We start from the raw sequence: 16,612 nt of genomic DNA on the forward strand, positions 1-16,612 counted from the left end.
TAGAGCAAACAAAGCTCTGTCCTCCTAAAGAGAGAATGAGGGCAAGGTTTGGGGGCAAGGACCTGCAGGATGACAGTGTTCTTTACAAAGTTTCCTGATTCTGTCTACTGGGCCAAAGGAAGAGCTGAGGAAAAGGTACAAAGCAGAGATAAGGGAATAGAAAGACCACAGAGAGAAGGAATGGAAGAAGGGAGGGAAGGTAAGGGAGATAAATGCAGAGGAGGAAAATCCAGCCTCCACAGTTGTGGTTTAATATGAATAATTTAACAGTTTATTATCCTACAGAGCAAGAAAACCTTTTTCAATTGTGTTTGGTCAGGAATCAAAAAGTGTGGATGTTTTAGACAAACCAAAGGCCATGTGTGGAAGTTTTGTGAAAGCAAATGCTATGTAGATTCTCTTTTTCCCAGATGCCACCAAAAGGAAACCCTTCTTATTGTGTTTTGATCCATTTTCTTGTCATTCATTCTGATGTTTCCAAGGTGGAGGTCTCCATTGCATTTGGATTTATCTGGTGATGATACTTTAGAACTACCTGAAGCTGTGAAACCAAACCCAGACAGCCAGAATGAGCAGCTACATCTGCAAGTTCAACTTTGAGTCCTTGAAAATTATTGGGAGCTGGAGAAAACTGTTTTTGAATCTTTACAGACCTTGAGAGAGATTCAGAAATTTCACACAGATTCATAGAATTTGGTATTGGGAAGCTGATAGATGACCAACTAAATCATAAATCCAAACCACAAGAACCTCACCATACGGTTGCATGATATTCTGAAAGTCCATCCACATTTCTCCGCCATGCTTTGACCCCAGTCCTGCATCTACACTCTCTTTATGAAGACAAAGCACTCCTTCTCCACCCCACAGCTCCAGAGAGGACATATTTTTATTTCTGCTGACATTCCCCCAACAGCTCCCAAAGCTCGAACAGATCATTGCAATATTCGCTCATGAAATATTCCAACTGTCTGGTGCAATCATAAGTAGCTCTTGGAAAATCTTTTTCTGAGCCATTAGCGTGGAAGTAATCTCAAGTGACTGGATATATATTGCAGCTAATGGTAGGTCTGGAGCAGTTGGTAAGAGCCTGAGTATTCTGGCCAGGAGCCAGCGCAGGATCCGTGCAGGCGAAGGAGGAGAAGCAACATGTGTACTCACACTTTCACGGGCACACACACACACATACCCAGCGCAGACCTTCCCGTAACCTGTAGTTATTTATTAGCTCTTGCATTTATGTTGCCCCTCGGTGAAATTAAAGGACTCACTGAGCCGCAAAACCTCCTTTAAGAGTGACAAGCTGCAGCGTTAGCCTGATAGGAGCGAAGGGCGTAAATCGTGACGCGGCAGCTCGGGGTCTTCAAGAGGAAGCTGAGGCTTCCTGGCAGCTTTTGTTTCCCTGCCTGAATTTCCCTCTCCAAACTGACAGGTCTCATTCCAGATTTTTACACCCGTGATAGAAACAGGCTCCTTCTCTGTCCCTGTGAAAAAAGCACGGTAACACCTTCTTCCCAACAACCATGGGAGTGCAATGAGTTGGGGTCAAAAAATCTCCTGGTTTAAGGAAATAGGTGTGGGTTGTTTGTTTTCTTTTTAATCAGGCTTTTATAAATTAAAAATTGCGCAGGGAGGTGCTGTGCTGGCTTCACTCCTGTTGATGCTTTTTGAGTCATAGCAAGTATTTTAAAATGATGCTTTTTGAGTCATAGCAAGTATTTTAAAAAAATCTTGTGGTTTAGAAAGGGATGGAAGGAGGATGATAGTGTTCTTACTGATTTTTTTGGTGACTTCTGCAGTGAAACTTTCGTCTCTAGTTCTAAAGAAATTTACTTTTCTGGCAAGATGTTCCTTTTCACCATCGCACCTTCTTTTATTCAGAGTAATGACATTAGTCATGCAAGAAAAAAAATCTTTTTTTGATGTACTCGGAGTTATACTGTCCATGCTACTATGCTTCTTTCAAGCATAGCTGAACCCTAATTAACCACACGCCTAGATTACGAGACACCTACCTTACTAAACCATTTAAAAAACATTTAATGGCAAGTTTAATATCACAAAACAGAACCAAAATATTCCGCAGGGAACTCAGTTCTCTTGCAAAGTGTATCCAATACACAAGGAAATAAAATAAAATATGGGAATTTTAGTTTATCTTCCTCTTTTCATTTTGAGTGAATATTAGATTGAGTTTAGTATGGTGATATATTGTAGCATTCCAGCATCATTCATATAGTGTTTTATCAGGAGAGGATTGACTGACATCAGCAAAATAAGTATTTCAAATAGAAAACTTTGCTTGAATAGATATTTATTAATCATTCAGAATAGAAATATTTTGAAATTACCATTTCTGGAAAATAGTTCAAGTCTTCAGTGTTGAATCTCCAACTGAGACAATTATTATTAGATTCTCCTGGAACAGAAATTCCATTTTCATTCTCATTTTTTAAGATACTTTCCTCATTTCCTGGAAAATAACCGCAAATTCCTTTTTTTTTTTCCCCTTTCTCGTTCAACCCATTTTCTACTTGTCTATCATTCTCATCACCACAGACCATCCAAAAGTCAAATCTCCGACCAACTCAAATAATCTTTTCACCTGACAGATCTGTGAATGCTGTGCTATTTTCTTTTTAGGATTTAAGTATTTTGTTGACTTGTGAGATAGTAATAGGCCTGCCATGGTTCTGATTTTGTTGACTCAAGTAGCATTTGTCTGGTTTTCGGACCTGATACGGGGGATCTTGTGCTGCAGAGGTTGTGTCTGTGCTACACAACCCTGCAGGTCCACACACTTCTGGGTGACCATTTGTGCTTTTAAATCGTTCATCTTGTTGGTTCCCTCTGTAATCAAAGCAAAGACACCCTCCTTCAAGAGGTGGTTCGCGGCACCTAAAACTAAGTATCCTCAAATAAAATATCCCCTTTTTATTCAAGACGGACCTTCTAAAAAGTCACCTCTGGGTGGAAATTAGGCTGACCCAGGTGCCAGACTCGGTGCTGGGAAGCAGTCAGGAACAGCCCTGCTCGTGCCGGTGTCTCGACTTTCCCTGACAGTCCGACGCCTACGCAAGGATGTAGCTGCCAGCCCGAGATTCCCAGTTGGCAAAGCCATCGGCTGGCGGGTATGGACCTCAGACATGGAATTCCCCCTTCCTGACTTCAGCAAAGAGCCTTGCCAACGCTGGCAGATGGCAGCCATGGCATCCTGAATGGGCAGCAGGGAATACCCTCTGAAAGCCATGTTTGAAGCCCCTTTCAACTCGCCAGTTGCACGACAAAGCATTTGAGCATGGCGAATAATTGGAAGGGCAGAGCTGCAATAATTGAGGGCCAGCCCCATGATTTCTGTGTTGTTTCAATGCTGAGGAGACAGCTCCAATGCTAATTTCCACCTGGCTCTGAACAAGGGTGATGGATGGGATGCAGAATGCTTTCCCACGTGCACACCCCTTTTGCACAGCCCAGCAATACTGCACAGAGATAGACAGCCCTGGGTGCAGGGTGAGGATCTGTAATGGCAGGGAGAGGTAAGCTTTGGAGTTTGAGTGGTGCTTGGTCTCTGCTGTCCAACACAGCCACTGCTGAGCAAGACACATGGTAGGGTCTGGTGAAGGTCCAGACTGCGATGTAAACATCACACTAGCAGCCACCAGGATGGTTGGAATAGCCACTTCTGTCATGGTGGGACTTGCAAATAAGCCATCCATGCTTCCATGCCTGCTCTTTCCCTGGCCTCAGCTCTCCCATGAGGGCAGCTGGAGCTCTTTCAAAAGTCCCTGTTGGCACACAGCAACTGCTGCTGCTGTCTCAGCCACCATCCACCTACTCCCTACCTAACTGACACCTTGTTTCTGCTGTGTCTTGGCTGTTTTTTTTTCAGCTGAGTTTGTGGTTCGTGACCAGCCTCCTGAACAGATGAAAAACTCCATGTGCTTTGGGCTGGACATTTAGGATTTAAAAGACTGAAGCCATTTTTGCCCTTTTTTTGTTCTTTCTCGCATTTTTTTCCTCCGTGCCCCTCTCCAGCCTTTCCATAGCTCATGTCTACAAAGTGCAGAGCTCAGCTGCATCACTAGAAATTCCTGCTCCTGTCTAGAAAACATCTCCTTCTTGTCTCTGGTTGTTTTGCAAGTAGTTTAAAGAGAGTAAATGAGCTCTAGGGTAGAATTTTTTATACTCTGATGTCGGGGCATGTGTGGTGTATATTTACAGGGGAACTGAACCGAGCCTGGAGTAGACTTGTTCCCTCAGTTGTTCAGCTTTCATAATTATGAGTGTATTGACTCTTCTTTCACCCGAGAGGATGCCGATGTCTTTACGAAGGTAGCTTGATCATTCTCTTTTATCTTGGTTTATTCCTCCAGATCAATCCAGTGACGGGCCCTCGTGAAGGAGGGACCAAGGTGACCATCCGTGGGGAGAATCTGGGGCTGGAGTTCAGAGATATCGCGTCTCACGTCAAAGTGGCCGGAGTGGAGTGCAAACCGCTGGTGGAAGGGTACATCCCAGCAGAGCAGTAAGTTGGGCGTGTGGCAGTCAGTTGGCCACAGCACATCTATTAACTTGTTGCTACCTGTACGGTCTTCTAAGGAGGCCATTCCACCCAACTTTGGAAGTGAGGAACAGAAGATGCCATTCCTTTCTTCCAGCTCAGGAGCTCATCATCCGTTTATTACTGTATTTAGATGGCATATTTAGATGATCCTCATGGCATACGCCCTGAAGTTATCCTCTATTTTTTTACACAACCAACACCACAAGGGTGTTCAACATCAGTTTGGTGGGGCAGCAGTCCCAAGAAGCAGCTTACCACATTCAGGGGTGAGCCTTAAACCTTGCAGCTGCATAGCTCTCCACCATGCAAGATTGTAGGACAAACAGACCCCTGTGGTCAGACCTCAGCCCAGCGTTTGTCTGTATATTTAAGTGAAGCTCTGTTGATTTACACCACCTAAACATTTGTCTCAGCAAGTGCCAAGAGCCAAAAGCCACCACTCTTTAAAGATCCAGAGTTCAGATCCTGGATTAAAATGAAGAAGATGGATTAAGGCTACAGTTCATTCCTCAGCAATATGGGCTGCTTACTCCAATTCCATCTTACCAGACCACCAAACCATCCCTCAAGGCTTGCTTCTGGCTCTTATTTTCTCCACAGGATAGTATGTGAGATGGGGGAGGCCAAACCTAGCCAGCATGCCGGATTTGTGGAAATCTGTGTGACCGAGTGCAAACCAGAGTTCATGGCCAGGTCTTCGCAGCTCTACTACTTTATGGTAAGATCCCGTGAGAAATTCTCCTTGGTCTTGAGGGTCTTTGGGTCCTGGTCCCTTTTGCTGCATCTATGCATTGTCCTTGGCCATATTCAGCCTCTGAGCTCTTCACTGCAGTTCTGAGTGCATCAGGTTCCATTTCCTTTCAAAATCTTTTTATGAGCAAAAAATAGCTTGCCTAATTAATGTTTTAACAATCTAATAATAGTCCAGATTATTAGTCCAGTTACAGTTACATACAGCCATGGCCCAAATTAGTACAGAAAATCCTCATTAATAGTTAAAAATGCTATACAGGAAAGAAAAAAGAAAAGGAAAAAAAAAAAGAAATAGGAAAAACCCCACACTTCCCTAGCATTTTACTTTTCCTGGGTGTGATTCTCACTTCTCAGCATCCCTCCAGGCCCTCCTGTTGGAGGCACTAGTGTCCTTCAGGAGAAACATAGGGTGTGGTGGGTGCTCCTGCAAGATGCAGCATCAAGGCATGTTTAAATTAGGTGGTCTTCCTGGTGTCCAGAAGAAGCAGTGTCGCACGCCAGCAGCACTCAGTCAGGAAGGAGCAAGTCACAGGCATAACTCCCACCTGATGTGTGCTGATGACATTTAGAGAGAAGCCACGCTCCTCTTTTTAGGGACACCGCTGGGGCTGGCAACTTGCCTTGTTAGACCTTCTGTCTGGGACATCAGCTTGCAGAGCAGACAGAGGGTCTCCGGGTCTGATTCTGCACTACTCCTGGAACTAGTTCAGCCTGAGACCATTGCTTTTACCACAGTGAAAGCCTTGTGAAAAAGAGGAGCAGGGCCAAACACTTGCTGCGCACTCGGTATTTTGCTCCTTTCTGATGATGCTCCTTGTCCAAGAGACCTGCTTATTCCTCTGAGGCCCCTTGCTGGGCACTTGCAAGCATTGCCTGGCTTTGATCTGTGCAGATCTGTGCAGGTTTGAGATGAGAGAATCCCTTTGTTCCCACCAAAACCTTTCGACTCCTTGCAAGGGAAAGGGTCTTTTCTGATATTAGTCCCACGCCCGAGCGTTATGTTGAGGTTTTTTTATGTTAAAGGGAACCGGTAATGAATGCAAACACCTTCAATTTCCCCCTCGAGCTCCAGAAATTTCTCTATTCTCTATATTTTCTGATGTCACTCAGGTGCTACAGTGGTGGGGGCAGAGAAATACATCGAGGATAGCCCCCGCTAGGCAGACAGAAGGGCTCTTTCCAGGACATTACACTTCAGCGTGTCACCTTTGCCACTCTTGGAATTACTGTCCGATTTTGATCATCCGTGTCCATCTGTGACAGCTTTTCCCACCCCTTGCTGTCTTTCTGGCTGCCAGCTACCCCAGTCGTGCATGAGCATGAAGTCAACAGGTTTTTCCCTGCTGAATACCTTGGTGCCTTTGTGCTAGACAGAAAATAACGCCGACGCTCTCCAGCCTGCCTGTCATATACCCTCTCTCCTGGGTCCATTGCTTTCATAGCGGGAGGTGTGTTTGTTGGCTTGTCTTGGCTTCCTCTGATACTTCTGCCAGGAGGGTAGAGATGTTATTGCAGGCATCACAACCCGCGTTCGTATCCTGCAGCGGTGGGTGGCAGCTTTAAGGGAAGGAAGACGTCTGAAAACTAAGGAAAGGAATCTCACGGGAGAAAAATGTCACTTTCCAATGCATAGCGAAGCCTCTGGGGAATTGTTTTTCAAAAGGCTTGAGACAAAACAGAGTCAAATTTGGCCAATAGGTTAAGCCATCCCCTCTCCTGCAAGAGTTGGAAGAAATGGTATTTTGAGCTCAATAGAGGATTTAATTTCAGTGCTTTAAAACAGAAAGAGCTTAGCTTAGGGATGCTAGAGCAGTTCTTCTCCATATTTCTGACCAGAACTTTTAAATTCAAAATATTGTTAGTTTGTTTTAAACTCATCTGTGATCAAAAATGCACATTGCATTAGAAAGTGCAGTAAGCTGAAAAAGGGAAACAAAGCACTGGGGTGCAGGCTGAAATTAAATTTATGATGATGTAAATGAAAATAATCTATTTTCTGCTTTTTTAAAGTTATTAATTTTGTCATTATGATTATTGCCATGGTCTTTCAAACAAAAAGAATAAAATTCCCTTTGCTTTTTAATTCATATGGTGAAGCAAATTTGCCTTTATGCTGGCTTTGGATGACAATATCATGGCCCAGCGCAGGTGATGTGGGATACCCTGACAGCATCTCTTCTGGGTCTGCCCCTAAAATCCTTGCCCCAGGAGAGCATTTGCAACAGATCTCCCTTCCATTTTTCCCCTCCTGCTGCTACTGTTTAACCTATAGAAAGGAAATCCAGGTGTACAAGCTGTTTGTGAGTCGCATCTTGTTTTGACCTTGTCCCAGGAGGAATGAAGTGGGAACCAAGGTCTTGACATGCACCACGACATGGTTTAAGGCTGAGCTTTGTAGAGCAGAGTTAATGGTTGGACTCAATGATCCCAAGGGTCTTTTCCAACCTGAATGATTCTATGACCTCCGTTTAGATACAGCTCTGATCGCAGCTTCTCTGTGGACAGCCTGCATGGAGGAAAGGACTAGGGAGCAGAAAAATGTAGGCAAGTTCCTAGAAACGTACAGAAGTTTTCCAGTCATCTTTCCAACATTGTCACTGTCCAGTTCACCCTCTTACGGATCTGCTAGACTCCCTTGCGTTTTCCATCAGCTTTCGCTGGAAAAGAAATGGTAAATGGTCTGGAGGCTGAGGTTTTCTGCACACATGCTGTGCAATATTTATGAAGGCCACTGTGAATAATTAATGGTTCATCACAGCTCAGCCACAAACCCTGTCGTAAGATCAGTGCAGGATTATATCTACACTTTGCCAAGGAGGTTTGCTGTTGTAACTCTGGTCTGTGAAGATACTCAGAAGGATATGGCTAGTTTATCTGCCTCTGAGGAGAGGGCAAGAATCCCATCCAGGAGTTGGAAAAGGGTTCTCCGTGGTTTGTAAAGCAGAGACTACTGCAGCGCTATTCCAACTTCCAACTGTTATTCCAGCTATTCAAGCGCTATTCCAGCTTCCAAACCTTCCAAACCCTGGTGTAGGCTATGTGCATTGAGCTGGCCTTTCTCAACCCATTTTATCCCAGGTGGGAGGTCAACTCCCTGCAGCAGCCATCATGGTCAGCAATAAATTGCACTGCTGTAGGTGGATGTGAATAAGGGATTAAAGAGGAGCTGCCATCAGATCTTGAGGTGGTACTCTAAAAATAGGAGGACTGCATACTGAAGGGCATCTTTTTCATCTACAGACTCCCTCTGCATCTTTTAGCCCAATAACGGCTGCTAGAGAACATCCCCAGAAAGTACAGAAACAGTTTCCAAACCGTCGCATCAAAACCAGTCAAGTTAAAACACAAGAATGATTCAGCCCTACAACAGTTTTTTTTCTAGAGAGCTATATGTCTGATTTTAATGTTGAGCCCTTTCTCCCAGTGGGAGCTGCTTTTTGACAAAAAGCGAAGTGGAAGCTGCTGTTTTTCAAAAAGATTAGCCAGAGGGAGCCGGGGACAGAAAGGGCTCTGGGTGGGTGAAAGAGGGAGCTGAGGTGTGCGTTGGGTGGTTTTATAAACGTGGATTAATGGTCTCCAAAGCTCAATAAGGTGCCTGCGTGATGTACCTGCTCATTCAGAGGAGCTCAGGAGAGCTTCAAGCATTTGTGTCATCATTCTTAAAGAGAGGAGGAAAAATAATCTTCATTTAAATGCATATAGTAGCTTTTCACTTGGGACTGAATGGAAAGTTTTTCTATTAAAATGCAAATGAAAGAATAAACTGTAGCTCCAAATTTCTCCCTGAAAATGGATGTCTCCTCTCTGCATTGTGCTACCAGGGTGATCCATGCCTTCAGAGTGTAAGTATTTTATCTTGATTTTGAAAAGAAATGAGAGCAGGAGGGTAAGAAAAAGAGGCTTGAGATTTGAGGCCCCTAAAGGAGTTGTGCCCCTTTTTAATGTATTAACACAGTGCCATGTTAAGTTTGGAAAAGAGACTTGGAAAACCAGCAGAAAAAGGAAAAAAATGTTCATCTGGACAGTGGCTGGAACATTTCAGAGTACATCCCAACATAAGCATCACTGTGTTTTATCAGTGCAAGACCCTCATGAGGTAATAGACTGTCTCAGCATCCAAGCCTGATAAGAAAAAAAGAAAGATTTTTGGGTCATGTGAGATGTAGGAGAGGCAAAACATGAGCTCAGATGCTCCGTTGAACCACAGCTTTCCTCTTTTCCAGGGGAAAAAAAAAAAAAGAAAATACAGACTGGGATTAGATCTGAACTCATTGCACCGAACTTGACATTGAAGAAGGGTGTCTATGATAGGGCTGGTGTCATCCCAGACTCCTCTGTTGGCTAGGAAATATGATCATCTTCTGAAGTCCAGCTAACGCATGACTAACCCCTGGGGGTGTTACCTCTCTCCATCCCTAAAACAAGAGAGGGAAGGTGCCTATGCTCCTTTGCTGTGTTTTCCACTTGACTCTTTGCCTTCACAGACTCTGACGCTCTCTGATCTCAAGCCGAAGCGGGGACCAGTGTCAGGTGGCACCCAGGTGACAATTACAGGCAACAACCTCAATGCGGGCAGCAATGTCATCGTGACCTTTGGGCGACAACCGTGCCTCTTCTACAGGTACAGACGAGTCCTTCCCACTGAATGTGGCCGTATCTGAAAGATGTGAGCAGTTATATGTCTGCAGCCGAGACACCCTATGCCTCAAGTGCCTCCTTTCCCTGCTGCCATGTTACAGAATCATAGATCATAGAATCATAGAATGTTGGGGATTGGAAGGGACCTCTAGAGACCATCTAGACCAACCCCTCTGCCAGAGCAGGATCACCCAGGGCAGTCACACAGGAACGATCCAGGTGGGTTTGAAAGTCTCCAGAGCAGGAGACTCCACACCCTCTCTGGGCAGCCTGGGCCAGGGCTCCGGCACCCACACAGGGAAGAAGTTTTTTCTCATGTTGAGGTCGAACTTCCTATGTTCTGAAAAGACCTTTAAGATCATCGAGTGCAACCATTAACTTAACACTGACAAGTCCTTGACTAAACCGTATCCCTAAGCACTATGTCTACGCGACTCTTAAACACCTGCAGGGACAGGGACTTCACCTGTCCTGGGCAGCCTGTCTCAATGCCTGATAATCCTTTCAGTAAAGAAATTTTTCCTAAAATACAATCTAAATCTCCCCTAGTGAAACTTGAGGCTCTTTCCTCTTGTCCTATCACCTGTTACTCGGTCGAACAGACCGACCCTCCATCTTTCTACAACCTCCTTCCAGGTTGTTGTAGAGAGCAATAAGGTCTCCCCTCAGCCTCCTTTTCTCCAGGCTGAACAATCCCAGCTCCCTCAGCCCCTAGTCACAAGACTTCTTCTCCAGACCCTTCACCAGCTCCATTGCCCTTCTCTGGACATGCTCCAACGCCTCAGTGTCTTTCTTGGAGTGAGGGACCCAGAACTGGACACAGAACTCAGGATGCAGCCTTGTCAGTGCCCAGGACAGAAGGACAATTCCTGCCCTGGTCCTGCTGGCCACACCAGGGCTGATCCAGGCCAGGATGCCATTGGCCTTCTTGGCCACCTGGGCACCCGCCTGGCTCAGCTTCAGCCAGTTGTGTCTGTGGGCTTTTGCATTCTGCACGATGCCCAACCTTACTGTGCATGTTTTGTGGTGGAGGAATGGGATTTATTTCATTGTTTTGATTGGCATTTGATATGTTGTTTGTTGGGTTTTTTTTATCCCTGGCCGCTTGTCAAATTTCACTGCAATTCTCTACGGTCCTATGCTTTGCTACTTGCTCCAGGAGTACATCGTTTAAAAGATTCATTTTCATGTCCCTGCTTTAGCAAAGGTGACAAAGAAAATCTGACAACATCGGTTCTGAGTATTAGAACTTTTATCCCAGCATAGTCCTGTAGTGCTAAGAAATGGGTGATTTGCAACATTTTAGCTCTGGGTTGGCTCCTGTTCAACTGCAGTTCAGAGAGGCTTAATGTCAGTGTTACCTGCTGAATGTTCCCTGATCCCTGTGAGAATGAGCCTGAATCCCATTCCCAGGGGCTCCCGCAGCTCAAAACTACCCAGTGCAATACATTTCACTGCCAGTATTGATGGAAGCTGAAGATGAAGTTGGCACATTTCTCCCAGCATGTCCCTGGCAGAAGAAAGGCTTATTCGCAGGAGACCTGGAACCACTGTCTTGGGGCAATGCCCTTCCATCTCTTGGCTGTGGGGATCCTGTTTAGCAGCCTGTCATATCTGTGGCGCGATTTGACATCTTTAATTCCATGGACTGAAGTCCCAGCTTGTGATTTAAAAGAGCAAGTGAGAACCACAGCTACTTGCCGAAGAGAATGGGGAGTTTTGGGAGGGATTGAGCGTGATCGTACGGGAGAACCTGGAGAGCACCTGGAAGGTGCAGTCAGCAAAGGTCAGCGTGATGCTGCAAGAGAAGGATACACCCCTGCTTTATCCTTTCTAGGGGAATAAGATGAGGCTGCATCACAAATCACAGGACTGGGGAGACTGAGGGCATTTTGAGGCTGTTTTTTTGCCTCTTTAGAGAAGGTAAGAGCCACTGCAAAATTCAGATCTGGAGCTGTTTTCAAGCCCTGCCCAAAAAGGAAAGGTTTGTGCAGAGTCCTTACTGAGTATAACCATAAAATGTTTCCCACCATATTAGCACCTTCCATGCAAAGGTCCCAGGCACACTGCAAACTGCACTTAAAAAAGCCTTACGGTCCTAATGCAAAGTAAACTTTATTATCCCAGACTGGAGTGCTGAGGTGCAAACACCCCTTTTTATGAGCTGCTGCTGCATATGTCTGCAGGCAGGAAGGAAACATCCATCAAATGTTTAATTGCCCAGAAATGGTTCTGGAGGGAGATCTGTTTTGGACTTCCTTTGGGGTTCAGCTTTCACTTTGAGACCTGAGAAGTGATGGCTCTTGTGGTTTTATTTAAACTAGTGAAAAGGCAATGCCACTTCTTGAGATAAATGTGTCACACCATTCCTGTAGCAGTGAGTTTCACCCCTTCATAGGACAAAGGTTAAGTTCACTGGACGTCGGAGTAAGTAGCTGAGCTCTTTTTTGGCACCATTTGCTTTGTTGCTGGTAGCACCCAGTTCCCATTTATTTGCTTCTGCTCACAGGAGATCCACCAAGTACATCGTTTGTAACACCACTGCCTCAGATGAAGGCTTTGAGAAGGTGAAGGTGTCCGTGAGAGTGGACAAAGCCAAGATACGTCAAGAGTTGCAGTATGAATATGTAGAGGATCCAACCATCCTGAGGATCGAACCTGAGTGGAGCATCTTCAGGTAAGCAATTCATGGACATCCCTTAATACTTCCCATGGTTTTGTAACTCAGCACTGGTTGTTCATATTGGTCCTTGATACAGAAGAGTGTTTTACCAAGGAAATAAATTTGTGCAGAGCTAATTTCCAGGGCCCAAGACCTGTCATTGGTCTTATAAACCCAGCCATAAATGTCATAACTGTGCTTAGAGAAGTGAAGCTCACTTGGTTTCGAAAGCAGCAATTCCTACCTTTTCCACAGGCTTCATAGACTTGCTGGTTTAGGATTAAGTATTTCTTGTTTGGCTGTCGTGTCTTAAAGCCCCAGGGCTGTCGCCTGAGATGAAACACAACGGGAGCCCTTGCCCCTGTCCTATCAAAGAGCCTTCCTCCTCATTAGGCATCCCCTTTTCTCTTCACCCTGTTGATGCTGCTTTGGTGAATTCAGAGGGTTCACACGAAGGTGTTTGAGAGGAGCATGTTATGGAAGGCATAAAAGTGATACCCAAATGCTCTCAGAAGCCGTCAGAAACAGCCTCAGGAAGAGAGGAATTGGTCATTAAATGCACTGTTTTTTCCCTTGAAAAGGTACAAAATAAGAAATCTTAGTCTCCTCTCATTCATCCACGGCAGGTCTCTGCTTCCCTGTCAACCTGGACCGATTGGAGTATCTGGGGATTAGGAGCAGAGCTTGTAAATCCCCCCATTTCAGCTCCCATCTAGAAGATGTTTTCACAAATCAATTAGTGCCTTTAATTACTGTGAGGGAATTTACTGATTTAGCCAGATTGAATCTTTGCACATTGGGCTTGAAGCTTTAGTGTCTGGCTTTTCCGTTTGAGGGTTTTTATTTTCAGTCAGAGTTCAAGCTATCAATGAAACGAGAAATCACTTTACTCCCTTCCTTATTAAAGTGAGTTCAGTGTCAGTATAAAGGTGCAGGACTGACAGCCTAGAAGAGTGAATTCCCCTGTTATCCCCAGGAAAGTAGCAGCATGGGAACCTTCCTCTGCCTGGCCTCAGGTGTGGCTGGGAGGTGAGAGGAAAAGTTCTCCAGAGCCTGTTTGCTCCTTGTTTTCTCAGCTGAAGCTGCCAACAAGAGCCAAAGAAGCAGCCAAGGAGGTGCTTCAGGTGTATTTGCAAACCTTTGCCCAACCTGGGAGTACAGAGACTCTGGATCCTGTTGCTTGGTGCCTTGGATCTCCCATCCCTCCTCTAAAGGAAAATTAGAAGAGGTGCTTGTTTGGTGGTGCCAGCTTACTTGCAGCATGTGTAGCTGCTAGGATGGGTGACTGGGGCTCTCCCTTTCTCATTGTTCACATAAAACCTCCACCCTTTTCTCTCTTCACTGTCTCTGAAATTAGAAAGCAGCCACTTGACAGATGCCTGATTTTAACCAGACCTGCCCACTTCCATCCTCTTTCCTGTGCACATTCTACTCACTCCAAAGCTGCATAACCTCGGAGGAGGGTGCAGAGGTAGAAAAGGTGCAATATCCAGGATTACCTGGATTACCAGGACGGTTTTAAACACTTTAACTGGCAGCTTTGTCCAACAAGTCATAGTGGAGCCAAGCGTTAGGGTAAGACCTCCTCACAGAGCTGGATGAAAGTGCAACCAACTCCAGGCCTGAGACTTGAGCAAAAAATAAGTTAGTCAGGACACGTGGATCTGGAGATAGACTCGGTGTATTTGGTATGTGCTATGATTCATTACAGCAAATCCACTGTGCTGCTCTGATTCATCACTCCTGGCTGTGGGGCTAAGCTGTTTCGAGCGATAGATGATTGCTACTAAACCAGCTTTGAAAAATTAGTGAATGAATGTACCGAGCCTGACTTAAAACCTTCTCAAGTGCCATTTTCCAAGACAATACAGAAAAGATTACTGCTAATTTACTCCCATAGCCAAAGAAAAAAAAATAATAAAAAATTAGTCACACTGGGCTGGCAGCTAACTAGAATTTCATGAGACTTCACTAATACTTTTTGATCTGAGTCTGATCTGAGTTACATCCAGCAATTATCTGAGTCTGCGGACAGAAAATTATGTTCGGAGTTTTGAGGGACAATAAGGAGTTAAATCAAGAAACCTCATAGTCTTGGCACTTCTGTTATTTTGCTGGGCAGCAGCGTGTCTCCGGGCTCTGATAGGACCTGGTCGAGAAGTGGCCGTGACCAGGCATTTACCTGCAGACACAAAAAGAAACGGCTTGTGGTTTTCATGCAAAGGCAAGCAACAATTTTATTTGCCAGGGAGGATTTGAGGGTGATTTTTTGTCTTCAGCAAACACAACTATTTTGGCTTTTTTTCAACGAAAAGGCCCCTCTTATACGATGCCGTGGCTCTGCTGAATAACTGTGGTCTGAGCCCACAAGCTTGGTTTCCAAACCAAATACAGAATTTTTAACACGTGGGTTTAAAACTGTGTGCACAGACTTGACTGATTAAATAAAAGGATTTATGTATATAGATATACACACGGTCATATATCTGTACACATTTGATACGTCTGGAACACGTAAAACTTTCAGCTGGGTAAAGATAGGAAATCTCTTCCAGTTTGAATCAGCAGAGATTCATAATGATCATAATAATAAAGATTATAAAGACATACAGCCAAAAATCCAGAAGAACCAGGACAGTTGAGAAAGAACAACTTTATATTTTATATTATATTTTTTATAACTTCATATTATGTGTTTATACTCTTCTGGTTTCTGGTGAGTGACCTCTCCCTGGCTGATGTCAGGAACACTTCATATAAAGCATGTGAAGCTGAATTTTGGGGAGAGGGTATTTTTTCTGTAAGACAAAAGAGAGGTCTCTTTTAAGTGGGTATATGACTTCAGAAGAGGTCCTCTGTGCATTCTAGAAAACTCAACCATTCAAGCAGATCTAATGGAAATAGCAAAATGTGGTTTTGCCCCATAAAATTTCCCATTAGAAATATCCCATCACGGTTTCAGAGAGCAAGAACTTGAGGTACTCTGCGAAACTCAAGGTCAAATGTTGTCCCAACCATGGATCAGTCTGCACAGGTATTGCCTGAGTGAAAGATCATAAGGAACCTCTCAAAGAAGTGTCATAAGAGAACCTGCCGAAAGATATAGTTGTGATAACAGCTCAGGTGTCAGAACTCACGGCTCATAACTTCAAGTTTACAGGTTTCTTGATTACACAGGCTGTGTTTAAAGCAGTAAGTACTTTATCCAGGGCTATTTTTCAGTCCTGAATCCAACAACCATGCATAACCCTCATCTGTACTATCAATGACCTTTCCTCCTTTTAAGGAAGTTTATTTTCATCTCTCCTGCTTGTTGGGACTACTCCCTGGCCCTGCCTATCTCTTGAACCCCGACCAGCCATACCCTGGACTACTACTAACAGCTTCTCAGCAATTGTGGTCACCAACCAGTGTCTGAGTTAGTGTCCTGGCTGTTTGGTTTATCGGTGTGGGTGTAACTGGAGGGGCTGAAGGACAGTCTCAGCTAGCTGTGGCCAGCTCACTGAAACCCAATAGCTACACTGCTGAGCAGAGATGTGTATTTGCACTTATTCCTACCTGCTTCATCTAATTAATAATGGAAGATAGATGAGGAACCTGGAAAACAAAGGTCAGAACTGAGGGAGGTCTACTGGCCAACACAGGCTTTTTTTCTTTACAGTGTGTTTATTCTCTGGTGGTTTCTCATTTGTAATGGAAGGATGTACGGCAGAAAAGGACCTGGGAGTTCTAATTGACAGCCGGATGAATATGAGCCAGCATGTGCCCAGGTGGCCAAGAAGGCCAACGGCATCCTGGCTTGTGTTAGAAATTTTGTGACCAGCAGAAGAAGGGAGGTGATTGTCCCTCTGTGCTCAGCACTGGTGAGGCCGCACCTTGAGTGTTGTGTTCAGTTTTGGGCACCTCAGAATAGGAGAGATCTCGAGGTGTTGGAGCGAGTGCAGAGGAGGGCAACAAAGCTGGTGAAGGGCCTGGAGAACAGACCTTATGAGGAG

At 44.8% G+C, this 16,612-nt stretch overlaps 1 protein-coding gene across 1 annotated transcript in view; it reads left to right on the plus strand.

Annotated features, from left to right (window-relative positions):
* Positions 1–16,612, plus strand: part of LOC104274659 (plexin-A4) — a gene marked incomplete at both ends in the record, with an annotated part of 130,152 nt that overhangs the window by 77,345 nt on the left and 36,195 nt on the right. Inside the window, 4 exons of the mRNA XM_009870353.1 lie at positions 4,374–4,525; positions 5,165–5,282; positions 9,802–9,938; positions 12,465–12,632. Coding sequence (XP_009868655.1) covers positions 4,374–4,525; positions 5,165–5,282; positions 9,802–9,938; positions 12,465–12,632 — 575 coding nt within the window. The remainder of the gene's footprint in view (positions 1–4,373; positions 4,526–5,164; positions 5,283–9,801; positions 9,939–12,464; positions 12,633–16,612) is intronic.

This window comes from Apaloderma vittatum, unplaced genomic scaffold, assembly GCF_000703405.1.
Source record: "Apaloderma vittatum isolate BGI_N311 unplaced genomic scaffold, ASM70340v1 scaffold6405, whole genome shotgun sequence".
NCBI classification, from domain to species: domain Eukaryota; kingdom Metazoa; phylum Chordata; class Aves; order Trogoniformes; family Trogonidae; genus Apaloderma; species Apaloderma vittatum.